The following is a 14913-nucleotide window of genomic DNA, read 5'->3' on the forward strand; positions in this document are numbered from 1 at the left end:
AGAGACACATCTGCCTGAACAAAAATATGAGTTCCAACACTTGTGGGTTGAGACGCCATTCCCAGGGCCTCAAAACGAAGCCCTACCCTTGAGGGTTGAGCCTGAGGCCACATCCCTCAATTGAGCCAAGATGAGCCAGTCATTGGGGGTGTGCTTGTTAGACATTACTAATGTTTTGCAGTAGCTCCACAGAATTGTGACTGTAAACTATATTATTATGTCTTCTTAGTACCAAGTTTTAATATTGCAGCTGTTCACAATTCTCAACTATTTTTCACATGAGAAAAATATATGATGATGATTTCGATGGAAATCTGATGTCTCTAAAGAAGGCTGCAGTAATTCTTGGCTCCTAGGCCTGAATCCCTGCAAAAACTAGCATTGGTTGCTAATGAGAGCTTGTTGTCGAGTAGGAAGCAGATGATGGATGAACTATGCTCTGACTTTTTCAGTAAATTTGAGAGACAATGGCAGCTCTTGAACCATTTTAGAGCAAACTAGTTTCACATGGTATCACTATTATGACCCTTGAGTGTGCAGCTAATGACCAGGATATTTACTTATCTGATGTTCTAGCAAAGGCTAGCATACTATCTGCCCAAGTTGACTCTTTCTCAAAGATATGTGAGGACTTTGCCCTAGAGCTCCTACAAGACCTGCTTAAACTTGATGACAAAACCCATACTAGATCAGACTCATCATACTGTATGCAGTAGACCTACAGTAGGGATTGTGAGCCTCCTCATCCTCTTTTTATTTGAGCGTATTTATTTCAAGTTTGGATCCAAATCCTTCATAGTGCCAGAGAAGTTTTCTATATGCATAAGAAGATTTCTATCTTTCCTGATTTTAACCCTGACTGTTGCCAAGAAACGAGCCGCATTTGCTGATGTGAAGGTGCTTCATTCCCTTCTTAATGAGTTTGGACTCTTTACCCAGTTATATTTCATGTCACCCTGCCCAACAAACAAACTCATAAGTTCAAGGACCCGGCCTCGGCTATGGAATTTCTTGAAAATAATGTGATGAGAGTACTCACTCTGGACTCTGTTTATCAGCGATGTTATTTAGTTAGCTAGTAACTGGTATTAAATATAAAGGTCACATTTCACATATGCTGTTGATGGCATGTTGATATGACTAGGAATTTACTGACACAAGGAGATGCTTCCAGTTTTTACTGAGAGTAGTCATTAATTATCACATAGTTGTTTGACTCCTTTTTAAAACCTAATGATAACTGAAATCAACCCTGATCAAAAGTTTACATATCCTTGAATGTTTGGCCACATTAGAAACACACAGGTTGACACACAAAGGTTTAAATGGCTATTAAAGGGAGGTTACCATACCTGTAAATCTTTGTAATTGCATTTAGTGTCTGTGCATAAATAGTCAGTGAGTTTCTAGGCTCATGAGGTGATTCACTGACTTGACTGAATACTGCAACATGGGAAAGACAATAGAACTGCCAATGAACCTGCATAATAAGACAGTTGAACTTTATAAAGCAGGAAAAGGATATAAAAAGATCTCAACAATTGAAAATGCCAGTCAGTACTATTCAAACTTTGATACAGAGGTGGAAAATTAAAGGTTCTGTTGATTCTAAGCCAAGGTCAGGTAGGCCAAGAAAGATTTCACCCACTAATACCAGATGAATTGTTCGGCATGCAAAGAAAAACCCTCAAACAACTTCAAGAGAAATACAGGCTGCTCTGGAAAAAAGTGGTGGTGTTGTTTCAAGGAGCACAATAAGGAGGTACTCGATCACAAATGACCTGCTTTGTTGAGTTGCTAGGAGAAAGCTGTTACTGTGATCATGCCACAAAATGGCCCACTTTCATCAGTACGCCAGACAGCACCTAGACAAGCCTCACAGCTTCTGGAGACAGAGTCCGGAGTGATGAGACCAAAATTGAACTATATAGTCACAACCATAAAAGCTATGTTTGGAGAGGAGTCGACAAGGCCTACTGTGAAAAGTACACCATCCCCACTGTAAAGCATGGTGGTGGATCATGGTGATGGTGATGGTGATGTTTTGGGGCTGTGTGAGCTCCAGTGGCACAGGGATGTCAAAAATGAAGGCAGGATGAATGCAGCACGTTATCAGAAAATACTGCCAGACAATTTGCATTTTACAGCACAAAAGCTGCACATGGGATGCTCTTAGATGTCCCAGCATGACAATGATTTAAAGCACAAGGCCAAGTTGACCCTCCAATGGCTACAGCAAATTTCTGAAGTGGCCATCACATCTCCTGCACTCAATACATCAACATCTCAAACATCTTTGTGCTAGACAACCAAAGAATTTACAGGAACTGGAGGCATTTTGCCATGAAGAATGGGCAGCTATACCACCTGAGAGAATTAAGAACCTCATGCACAATTATTAAAAAAGACTGCATGCCATCATTGATGCTAAAGGGGGCAAACACAATATAAACTAAAGCAACTACAGGTATGCAAACTTTTGAACATGGATTATATCCTCAGTTTGTCAGGGTGAGCAGGGGAGGACCCAAATGCAGAACACAGTCAAAGTTCAAGTTAGAGTGTTTAATGGAAAACCACTATAGGATGAGTAGCTCAAAATATCAGTACAGTCCAGAGCACAAAGTTTCAGATTTTATATTTATATATATATATAGTGTGTGTGTGTGTGTGTGTGTAGACACATATAAGGAGCATCTCTATTTACAGAGTTTGATGTCATTATGGAGCATCATACTACAGAACTTCTGCTTCAAAATATTAGGCCAGCAAAATATTAGCACACCAGATACGTCAAACATCTTCATCTTGTCAGATTCTTTAGATCCAAACACCTTTAGGCATAACCATGGAGTCTGCAGAAATTAATAGAGCATTTAAGGACTTCTATATGTCTATTTAATCATCTGACCAAACATCTACGTCATCTGATTTTGATGGTTTCATTAACAAACTGTGTATTCCTACTATTGACCAGTTTGTGGTAGGGGATATGGAGAAATCAATCACTACTGACGAGCAATGTCCCTACAAAGTGGGAAATGCCCAGGACCAGATAGTTGTCCTTAAAATAAAATAAAAAGAAAATCTGGCATAAGCTAGATTCTTTGTTAATTTGATGTTTAATAAATCATTCAGTTCTGCTTGCTTTCCACATACCCTTATTCAAGCTTCCATCTCTCTCCTCCTGTAAAAAGGTAAAGATCCTTTAGACTGCACTTCTTATTGTCCCATAGTTTGTTGAATGTTGATTTTAATTTATCTAAAATTCTGCCATTATGACCGGAACCGATTTTCCTATTACCTGTACAGATCAAACAGGGTTTAATCGAAACAGACATGCCTTTTTTAATATCAAATGATTGTTCAATATAATTTCTAGTGCTTCAACAACTGATACTCAGGAGTCTTTGAAATCACTAGATGCTGAAAAGGCTTTTGACAGAGTGGAGTGGACTTACCTCTTCGGCTTTGGGAGGAATTTGAGAGAAATTTGGTTTTGGGAGGAATTGGATTTCATGAATTAAGCTGACCTATTTCTTTCCATAAGCCTCTGTTAGGACAAATAAAACCCAGTCTGAATACTTTTGCCTTTACAGATCAATAAGGCAGGGCTGCCCATTAAGCCCACTATTATTACTGTTGCAATTAAACCCGTTTCACTAGCTTTGATCTAACCCTCAGATTACTGGTATACTTAGAAATGGCATAGAGGTGAAGGTCTCCCTTTATGTTGATGATCTTTGGTTGGATCTTTTCAAGGCTAATTTTGCTCCCTTACTGTCTCAAATTTGAGATGACTGTGAATGCTGGTCTTTGCTTAATCTATCTTTGGAAGCATATGTCAATTTGGTTAAAATGAATATATTTTTCCTTTCTGTTCAATGTATACCTACATTTCTTTCTCAAACCTTCTTACGCAAAGTGGATTTCCTGGTCTCTGAATTTGTCTGCAGTCCTCTATTTCATCCCAAACCCAGAATGTCCTCTCACAGAATCTGGGCTCAGTTTTTGCATTAATTTGGCTTTCATACTCTCTCTGGCTATGCCCCACTGGCTGCTAATCATGCATTTCACCCTTTTTGGTAGACAGTGTCACTATACTTGGTCAAATTTATTTATATTAATTATATTAATATATTTAAAGACCTATTTATAGATAACAACTTTTTAGATATCTGCAACTTGCCAAAATTTATTTTACTTTTCTTTCACTTACTTTCTTCAACTATTTTTTTTTCTTTTTACTTTATCTTATATAAAGTGTATCTGTAACTCTTATTATTTTTTCTAATGTTGCAATGGCAACGGTATTATTTTGTAAAACCCAATGTAATGGGGTTATTTGATTCGTTATGTAAGGGAAAATTAATCACTACTGCCCTGGATGCCTGGACACTGAAGGGATCCTGGTCCCCACTCCCCAAGCTGTTTAGTCCCTCTACGCACTAATGTGGGTATGTGGTTTCTTACCTTATTGTGTTAGGACACTACTGATCAACAAGGGTAAGCTTCAGGTATGGAAAATGTTACACAGTGGTTCCTTGAAGTGAAATTGCATATGTGAAACACTGTCTAATATGCTCCTCCCTCCCCAGATCTAATAAGGTAAAAGAGATGCCCCTACTCCCTGACAGCTCTCAGCAAAAACACTGAAAATATGTGCAAAAGAAATCACATAGTATTTATTATTGTTATACAATTATTAGCCTCTGTTTAGATAATCAATTAAGTGAAAGTAACTAAAAAAAAACAAAAAACAGGAATTCTTCAGGAATTCCTTGCCTTCACTAACTTGACCTGCGATGGCCATGATCTAAGTGGACATGCTACCTCAGCAGACGTGGGACCTGGGCCATGAAGCACAGCCTTCAGCCAAGAGAGGGAGCGTAGCTTACAAAGAAGAAATGTTTTGCACTGTATGCCAACAGCTCCCACAAGAGCCACATGTGCATGTTCCTACAGCTGGACAACATACACAGAGCATTTCCTGAAGACAAAGAAGCTGGAGTAATGAGAGATGCCTTTATCTGGTCTTGTTGGCATGCTCTGCTTCATCAAATAAAATACCTGAGCATGATTTTGCAAAATTGGCATAATTTCACACAGGGTTTCAGATACAACATGCTGTGGAAATCCGTCTTTGCAGAAGTGCCTGAAGCTCTATGTGAAATCACACCAATTTATCGGCTTGGGTAGGTCATTTGACGAAGTGGAGCACAACCAGCAAGACCATAAAAGGGCATCTACATCACATTACTCCAGCTTCAAGAAGTGCTCTGTGTATATTTGTGTCAATTGTTTATCCTCTTTACCTAGACTAGTGAAAAAGAAGATACATATAAAAGATTAGGAAAGATGGCAAGCAAATTCAGAAAGTGCATGCATCTGTGTGATGGGGGACGGCTCACATGTTTTCTGTATTCTTTGTTTGGTACAGGAGTGTGCACGTGCGGCTCTCAAGGGAGTCGGCTGCCTGCACTGCGAAACTTTTCCTCTCCGTAAACTCCACTCTCACCGTTTTCTCCAGCAAAGTGCCTGCGCCTCATGCTTTGCTTCTTCTGGCACTGGATGCCTTGACTGTGTGAACGGTATCATGAAATCTGATGATTACCAAAGTACCAAGGTACCAAAGCTTGGTAGGTACTTTTTTTGGCTTAATCAATATCACTCTCAGTTATAATGTTAGGTTCTGTGTAAGCACAGCTGTAATTTGGCCATAGTCCCAAGTGCTACAGGTATAATGGTCAAAGATGAGAAAATCCCATTTTTTTGTCAGCATTAAATTTATAGAAGAGATTTTATGTACATAGAAGGTATACTAAAATTTATACTAAATTTCTTTTTCTTTTATACTTATATTTCCTAATAACATTTGCAGAAGTAAATCCTAAAAAATGAATGAAATAATTGTTTCAAACTATTAAATTCATAGTTAAATTAAATTAATTCAGAATAATGCCCCACACTTTGATTTCACCATTTCATCTTTAAATAAACATAAAATATAAAGTATAAAAATATATTCAAACAAGAATTAACCATGTGATCTTAAAAAGACTGTCTTATTGTTTTTCTTAAGTATTGAAGTAAGCAAGGGACTTTTCTTCCAAATATGCAGGTTGTTAGAAGTCATTTAGTATAACAGGATCAGGAAACTATTTTAAATTCATATAAAAAAAAAAAAAAATCAATCATTCAATAGTCTGTTACAGGAAGATCATGTGGTACTGCTTTAAGGTGAGTTTAACGCTCATAATTGCATACTTTGTACACCTGTTTGCATTTGAAATATAAGAATATATTTCAATATTGTTTTTCTTTCTTATTAGGACTGTGATCGTGACCCACCTCAAGTATCAATAGGAATTCTCAGTGTGGTGCCAGAGGACAGCCAGAGTTGTCCACATGGCCACTGGAGGCCACTGATACTGCAATTATTCTGGAGCGTGTCATAGCCATGGACAGACTTGAGAATATTCCACGTGCCATGTGTTTAGTTTTTGGGCTGATCTATGCTTTAAATATGGAGTACCCTCCACAGCTTAAAAACACTTGAGTTCATTCGGAGGGTTTTTCTTTCAAATCGCTAAAGCCAAAACTGCAATCATTAAAAAATCTTCTGATGTTTTAACCACAATTTCTTTGTGTGTTTCTAGATAACAAGATTGTGTTATTGTAGGTCTGTCGTTGCATTTTGGGTGGTTTATTCAGTCATCCCTCAACCTGGATACAAATCTCAAAAAAAACAAAAAAAAACTAATCACTACAAAGCTTTCTGATATTTTGGTTAAGATGTGTTCTGTGTGTTTGTGGTGGCATAAAAATGACTGTGTTACTGTAGGCCTGTTTTAATTAGTCACCTGTCAACCTGGATACAAAAACCAAAACTGCAGTCAATAAAAAAAAACAAAAAACTTTTATTTGGTGTACTATATGTCTGTGATGGGAAACAAGATTTAAGTCTGTTGTTGCGTTCTGGGTGTTGTATCCATGTTGATGGGGTGACTGATTAAAACAAATCACTATAGCCAAAACTAAAAACTTTCTGATGTTTTTCTGATCAATATTTTTTGTATGTTTGTAATTGCAAAAACAAATTGTTTTACTGGAGGGTTGCATATTAGATGTTTTAATCATTCACCCATCAACCTTTTTGTTAAAAAATGATTTAAAGAAAATGTTTTTTTTTTTTTTGTTTGTTTGTTTTAAAGCACTTCTATAGTAAGAGTATTATTTTTTTTCTTTGCACTGCACATTTTGAGTTGTTTGGGACAACTATGGGAATACAAAAGCATGCTATGTTAATATTTGTCAGGTTTCTGTGTTCCCATCTGTAAGGACTCGCTGGACGCGGAAGGGTTAGAATCCATATGCAGATGTTTATTGAAAACAGCAGGCAGAATCAAAAACGGGATGGCAGGCAAAAGGTCAAAACCGGAAAAGCAAAAACTAGCGATCAAAACCAAAACAGAAAGCGTAAATCGTAGAAACAGGGAAACAAGCAAGGATCATACACAAAATATCAATCAGAAGGCTATAAACAGCAAGGCTAGGCTTGTGACACTGGGAAACGATGTTTCGCATTTGGCCAGAGGAAGCATGCTGCTTAAAAGCCCTGAAAACCGGAAACAACATGCACACAGTCAATATTCGGGTGAGGGCTCCCTCTGGCGGTCTGAACCTGTGAACACCATGATGCCATCATCCTTAAAGAAATTATTTGTAATTATTTGTAATAAATGTTTTGGTACACTGGTCCCATAAAATAAATGTTTTGACCTCATTTAGTTACTTTTTTGGATTTACTCATTTTTGTTAGTTTAGCTTACTTAAAAATGTAAGGTTTCCTAATATTTAACAGTAAAGTGAATGCTAATAAGTTCACCCAACTAATGATTTTGAGTCATGAGTACTTAATTATACTGATGAATAAGTTTAGTCTAGAAATATTATTAAGTTTTGCCAACTTAAAATGAATACAATACTTTACTTATAAATTTAAGGCAATCGGTTTCCTCACTTTTTTAATTAAAGTCAACTTATTACATTTTGCAGCGCAGAGCTGAATTTTTGACTACATGAAAAGAGGTCAGCCTGTCTAGCTGAATGGCGGCATCCTGAAGTCTGTTGCCTGTGTTTATCAGAACAAAACAGAAAGCATTTCTAGATCAAAGCAAAGGAGATCATGGTCATAAGATAAGGTCATAAGATAAGGTCAGCACCAAGAGTGACAACAAAACAGTTGATGTCAACACGTGAGAAGTGCTTTTAAATTTTAGTTTCCTAAGAAAATGGATTCAAATGTGCTTCTCCTTGGAGGTGTTTGGACCTAGCCCTGAGCTGCTTCTGGCCGTTAATTAAACTCCTAGGAGTAGCGCACATTCTTTATAATTATAATACTCTGTAGGTCCATTGTAGATCTATCATTTTGAAATCATTATGATTAAGATGCCTCTACATTTTCCTCTGGTTTCCCAATGGGTTAGAGTTGATCTAACTTCCCAAAAATGCTGCCTCCTAGATATGAAGAAGAGGCAGTGATGATTTGATAAAGCAGCCATGATAATATTGTACATGCTGAATGTTGGATCTGATTATTGATCCAGCTAATGCACTTCTTCACTTCCTTTCTGTGCTGAATTCTAAGGAAGACGGGTAAGAATTTGCATTTGTTTAAGTAAGAAGTCTCTTAGACTGTGAAAGTTAAAGTACTATGGAAATCAGGTCATGTCACACGTCAGAATCTTTCCAGGATTAAAAGGACAGGGGAAGTAAACACATAAGATTTGAGAGAGTTTTGTGTGAGCAGTGAAAACAGAGCTACAGAAGAAACAGCAGCCTTCAGATTTTTACATTACAGGTATGTTTTAATGTTCTCCATATTTTTAGAATTGACTAAAACAAACATTTAAGTAGCATGTTCAGGTAAGGTGGGTAATTATGATTAAGTAAGCTGTAGTGTATTTATTAATATTCAATAAATAATTAATGAAGAACGTTTGTAGAAAGTTGAGTGATTATATGCCCTACTGCTCTGCTTTTTAACAAATTACTTAATTATTTCTAAGTATTAATTCATCCAAATATATTGGATGTAGAAGCTAATTTCATAACCATACTTTTATTACTAAGCAGTATTGTAAGTTTCTTTTCATAAAGGTTTAAATAAGAATAAATGTGACGTAGTGTTATATGATGTTTAGTGATGTCCTGTTTAAAAATGTGAAGTTTTAAGAGTAAAATGTTTCTTTTATTTTTAGTGAAACACGTGAACAAAGACTAGGACTATGGAACATTAACACAGACTAGATAAACATGGAATGAACATGGCATGGATCAGACAATCCACAATGATGGTACTTACAACAGACCCTAAAGTGCAAGTGTTTTATAGATTAAATACTAGTGCTTCAGTGTCCATAGACATAGTTCAGGTGTTTGTGATCATGTGACTTGGTGTGTGTTGTGAAGGTGTGCAGTGGTTGATGGATGCTGTAATCCCCCAGAGCTATTGGTCCTAAACTGACACCTGATGATGATATAAAGCTTGATTAGATAATCATTTCCAAAGGTGAGCAAATAAGGTCACTACTTATTTGATTCAAATTTTTATTTTTTTATTTAAGATTGAGATTTTTTTCCCTTCAGCTAGCTGTCCATCATGAAGCTGAATCTTTTTCTTCTCCTGCTTCTCACTGGTGAGAGGATTTTTATAAACCACTAATGGTGTAGTTTTTTAACCTAACACAAATGAATATTACATCTTTAATCGTAACCCTAATTATTATTAATTAATTTTACTAAACTGTGTGGAGTTTGCAAACCCAAATAAGTTATTAGAGCATTTAATGAGAAATAATATTAGTGAATATATACATGTATTATTTTTAAAATACACTTGTCATTATGTTATAAATAAATAAACAAAAACAATAACTTTATATTATTGTGCTTTTATCAATTGCTTTATCAATAAGCAAATATTCACCAGTTAAAATTTATTACAAAAAGTAAAATGTCACCAACAGGTCTGGTCCCAGTTGTTATCCTGCAAACTGCCCTTTACAAATATTACCTGATGATGACAAAGCTGAACTGGTCTGATGCACAGAATTACTGCAGGGTGAACTACAATGACCTGGCAAAATTCCAAAGTGACAGTGATTGGCAAAGTTTGATAACAGAAGCAACAAGCAAAGGTCTGTCAGGACCTGCTTGGGTTGGAATATACAATGATATCAATAGCTGGCGCTGGTCCTTAAACGAGCTCCCACTGAAGAATGTCCCTTATACCTGCTGGGCCTCTGGAGAGCCTGATAATATTGGTGGAAAAGAAGCCTGTGGTATCATAGCTACCTATAATGCATGGTCGGATGTACCATGCACAGGACTAAGACCTTTCATCTGCTACAATGGTGAGTTTTACAATGGTGATCTTAACAGTGATTTGATTAGTGTCATTTTTAATGGCTGGTTTTTCATGTTTTGGGTTGTATCTTGGTATCATGTGTCCTATAAAGACAGGTGCTGACTGATACATGACCGATTTTTTATTCACAGCTAATTTCATTGGTGCTGCCAGGTTCATTGCCATCACCACTCGTCTGAGCTGGTCTCAAGCTCAGGCTTACTGCCGAACACATCACACAGACTTGGCCAGCGCTCTTAACAGTTCAGACAAAAACATGTTATGGCAGATAACAAATATTCAGGGTGATTCCTGGATTGGGCTCTACAGAGACACATGGAAGTGGTCAGATGGGACCATTGCTACATACATCCCATGGGCTCTTGGACAACCTGATAATTCTGGAGGACATGAGAGTTGTGTAATACTTTATAATGGACAGCTCCATGATGCACCCTGTACTAACTTGTATAATTACTTCTGTCATTTCTGTGAGTCTTGTGTTTTCTTTGTTATTTCTATTAATATCCAGTCAAAGGCAACTTCAAAGTGATATTTTTGTTTTTAAATTATGTAAAAATCTTTACATAATTTTTTGATGAAATTTACCGCTATATCGATCGAACTTCCCTTGAGATAATAAAGTATGGGTTAGAATTAACTGATGAGGACTCATTAAATTATGTAAATGCTACAGAATTTTAGCTCATAGTTCAGGAGTAATTGACAGTACAAGAAGAAGAAAATGGAGGAAGTTCAAATTAGACTATTGGAAAAGGAAATTAAACTACTGCATGTGTGTGTCTTTATTTCACAGTCATCACGTGGAGTCGGATAGTGAGACTGCAGGTGAAGTCTGATGGCAGTGTGTTTGATCCTGCTGTGCAGTCGTCCATTGTAGAGCAGGTAAGTCCCAGCATGTCTCTGAAATGTGGGTTTTTATGGTTTTTATTATGTTTTTATTTATTCCTGTTTTCTGGGTAATATGTATTTTTTTCTTTTTGTTTTTGAATAATTAAATCATGATTCTATTTTTCAGATCAAGCAGAACCTAAAAGAAAAAGGCATGTTGGAGAACACTACAGTGACCTGGAGGGTGCAGCCAGATGGAAATATCTTCCACAAGATAACAGATGGCCTGTAACATCTAAATGCTCACCTTCAAGTCAAGCAGGTTTATTTAACCTACAATATTCAAGCTTTAATCAGTAGGGGGAGTCAGAGGACAAGATCAAAAAGTAGATGAACACATAATTTTATTGCTCTGTTTATAACACACCTACTTAACCTTAAATTTAACATCAGTTTTCAGTGTTCTGTCAAATAATATTTAATATGTTCAGCTTTTGCTGCAAGTGGCCACAGTGATATGGAGAAAGTTAAATAGAGTTTGTTCAAATAATGGGTTTAATACATCAGTGTGTCGTAGTAAAGAATAATTCCTTTATAGAGAATGTAATAGAACCTATAAATACAATGTGTGTACTTTGAACAGATAGATATAATGCACTTGCTACTATTACTGTCATATTCTTCTTCTTTTTCTAATTAGAAATATTAACTTATTTCTTGTATTTTATACATGAATATATTCACTAAACAATTTTAAATATATAGGGTCAGAATTTTGTTAAAACTATTAGTAGGACCTTTCTGAGGAATACCTAGACCAGAAGTGCTCACTCCAGTTCCCAGCATTTACACTCTGACTGCTGGACATTTGTAGCTTTGTCAGGAACTGATGATTATGGGCTCGGCTGCATGCCAGGAACTATGATAAAATGTACTATGGCAATAGTATGGGATAACATTTAGCAGAAGACATGTAGATATCAGCATGTGAAAGGTTACACAAATGTAACACACTGTTAGCATGTGGTAAAACGTATGCCAAATTCACACTACATGATTTTAGCCCTGATTTTCAGTCTCCGACTAGTTTTGCAAAATCAAGGCAAATCGGAGCTCATGACAATCGCGCAGTGTGAATTACCAAAAACTCGATCTGACTGAGTCGCAGAAATATTTGGCATGCTATGTATCTGGACCTGTCTGCAACTTAAAATCCTGCAGTGTGAAAGGAGTTCTGACTGAAAAATGCCTCGGCAATTACCTACTGCCAATGAGAGAGCGAGATACAGGGCAGCGGGCAGTTCGGGGAGGAGTTATAGACCACAATATCAGCAAGCATGGCTTCAGTTGGAGCCCAATATTATAGTTTTGCAAAATTGCAAATTGCAAAATTATTCATTTGTTCAATTCTGCAGAAAGCACAATCTTTGTTCCCCGCACAGACCATTTGGATCGCAAACTTTTTGTGGGGTTCCATTTCCAGTCTCGCGTGAGAATTCTGATCTATGTGCTGGTTTGTTAACCTAGCCGCTTTCATGAGTCTTTTGGTTTCTTCTCTAGAAAAAAAAACTTTCTTTCATACTTAGCCCTCTGTAGTGATCATTCAGACCTTTTATATTTTAAATAATAGTTTTAACTTTAACTGATGATAAATAGCTAATAAAATTGTAATTCGAGTTGTAATTTCTATTTTAGACATAATTTATAACTGGATATTAATTTAATCTCACCAAAACATCTTTGTCTTATGAAATTGTGTAATGATACTAAGACTGAGAGATTTATATTCAAGTGCTATGTGTCGTGCAAACCTAACACAGGCTGGTCCCTTAATTAACTTCATTGCTACTCTGGGATCTAATCAAATGCCATCAATAGAAAAACGCTGTTCTTTAGAAGTATGAGCTTTATCAAAAATGGCTAGCTTACCAAGATAAACTAGCTAGCATGGTGCTATTCCCTTTTCCATTATAAAACAGGACTTCATAGATGTAAAGATTTTGAAGGTCTGTCTGATGCAGTAATCCCTGCAGTGATAGTGCTACCAGTCCCACTGTGTGTAAGGCACTTGCTCTAAAATCTCTGAAGTGTAAAAGCAGAAAAGGATCACATTTGGAAAAATTTCATTGCTCATCTCTGGTGAAACTGAATGAAGTTTGGTCAGCATTTGGTCTTGTTTAAATAGCTGATCTCCACAGTAGTCATGATAAGTGTGTTTTACATGTTTGATTTACTCACTCACATACTTATGAAGCATTAAACCAAAAATAATTTTCTTACTTTCCTGCATTGTTTCCTATTGTTTTCAGTTTACATTATTTCACTCCCACAATGGAATGAAAAACTGTCTCTCATTGCCCAGATGGTCATTTACTAAAGCATCCAAGATAACATTATGCATGTGTCCAGTAATCCAATATTCTATTCTTTATTTATTTATCTATTTATTTTCTATACCTTTTCATGACCTTTGGTCTTAAAAACATCATTAGTGCCTTTTAAGAGAAGGGAAAGTCAAAATGGAAATTCCTTTCTGTCATCTGTGATGTAAATTCTTATCATTTGTTTGTCTCAAGATGAGCACTGATTTGTGTACGAAATAGAATGATAAGTAGTCAGGAGAAGATCTGTAACAAAACTTTTAAAGAAACAGCAACAGATTTCAGGATTGAGGTATGTTTGAAGTATGTCTGATGATTAAATTGTACACATTATCATCAGAAATGTGTGTTTGGTTATGTTTGGTCTAATAGTTCTCTCTTTTGTTCAATAAAAAGTATTTTCAAAACTCTTAAGTGAACAGTTGTGCTATAATTGTTTCATGTGAAGCCCAAGGAAAATTGTATGGCTACATGTCATTGTTTTGTTAACAGACTGAAATCTGTTTAATGTGTGACTAAAGTCTAGTGGTTTTCCATTTCCATTTCCATTTCTGGCATTTGGCAGACTCTCTTATCCAGAGCGACGTACAGGAGTGCTTTGAAGTCTCTATCAGTGAATACATTTACACAGTGGCACACTGGTACAATAATTTAGGCCAAGAATTTGATTCCATCCAAGGCCACCTTTGCTGCTGCCATGACCGCCACCCTTTCCATGTAATCTACCAGACTGCTAATCTTGTACGCTAACCCTATCAATTGATGTAACAGGTATTTTACCAGACGAATTATAAATGAATAAATAGGCCTAAATGAAGTCTCAAAAACTAGGAATACACAATCTATACTACCACACCACAGACAAATATACAGTTGGCTTACACTTTTCAAAAAGGGATGAGTTACAAATTCAAATACTGAAATATATATCTATTTTATGTATTTCCAATAATCAAGTACAGTATATCAAAAGTATCAGAAACACACAAACACAAACTTAACAAAAGCTACGACAGTATAAGTAACAGATAACAATGTTCCCTCAAAGGCATAAGAACAGACCAGTGAGAATAAACAGTAAGTAATAAGCACTAGTACACCAAAAAAATTTCTGGTCACATTTGGCACTAAAAAATACTGTATCTCCATCTCTAAAACAGTGTGCTAGTTTGTCATTTACTAAGATGTTGCAACATGCTCTTTTAAAACTTCTATTGTTATATATATTTTTTAAATATATTTTGTGAACACCATTAGCTTGCACAAAGT

The 14913-nt window shown here is 36.3% G+C and overlaps 1 protein-coding gene across 4 annotated transcripts; it reads left to right on the forward strand.

Moving 5' to 3' along the window:
• Positions 1 to 8717: 8717 nt before the first annotated feature.
• Positions 8718 to 14003, forward strand: LOC131348900 (putative C-type lectin domain family 20 member A). Of its 4 annotated transcripts, none has more exons than XM_058384133.1 (8): positions 8718 to 8863; positions 9264 to 9359; positions 9475 to 9574; positions 9656 to 9701; positions 10032 to 10418; positions 10564 to 10902; positions 11229 to 11317; positions 11451 to 14003. In XM_058384133.1, the coding sequence occupies exons 4-8, from the start codon at positions 9665 to 9667 to the stop codon at positions 11553 to 11555; spliced, it is 957 nt and encodes a 318-aa protein (XP_058240116.1). In that variant the 5' UTR covers positions 8718 to 8863; positions 9264 to 9359; positions 9475 to 9574; positions 9656 to 9664; the 3' UTR covers positions 11556 to 14003. The 4 variants fall into 4 exon arrangements, with proteins under 4 accessions (XP_058240116.1, XP_058240117.1, XP_058240118.1 ...); XM_058384134.1 differs by having other exon boundaries at positions 9510 to 9574; positions 9652 to 9701; XM_058384135.1 differs by having other exon boundaries at positions 9510 to 9574.
• The last annotated feature ends 910 nt before the right edge of the window (positions 14004 to 14913 follow it).

This window comes from Hemibagrus wyckioides, linkage group LG29, assembly GCF_019097595.1.
Source record: "Hemibagrus wyckioides isolate EC202008001 linkage group LG29, SWU_Hwy_1.0, whole genome shotgun sequence".
Taxonomy (NCBI): Eukaryota; Metazoa; Chordata; class Actinopteri; order Siluriformes; family Bagridae; genus Hemibagrus; species Hemibagrus wyckioides.

What these genes read in the sequence shown, in the direction of transcription:
- LOC131348900 (XM_058384133.1), top strand. Translation starts at nt 9,665, where the DNA reads ATGAAGCTGAATCTTTTTCTTCTCCTGCTTCTCACTG. An exon ending in ACCTTTCATCTGCTACAATG is followed by an intron (nt 10,419 to 10,563) that starts GTGAGTTTTACA and finishes TTTTATTCACAG; the next exon opens with CTAATTTCATTGGTGCTGCC. An exon ending in TAATTACTTCTGTCATTTCT is followed by an intron (nt 10,903 to 11,228) that starts GTGAGTCTTGTG and finishes TTTATTTCACAG; the next exon opens with TCATCACGTGGAGTCGGATA.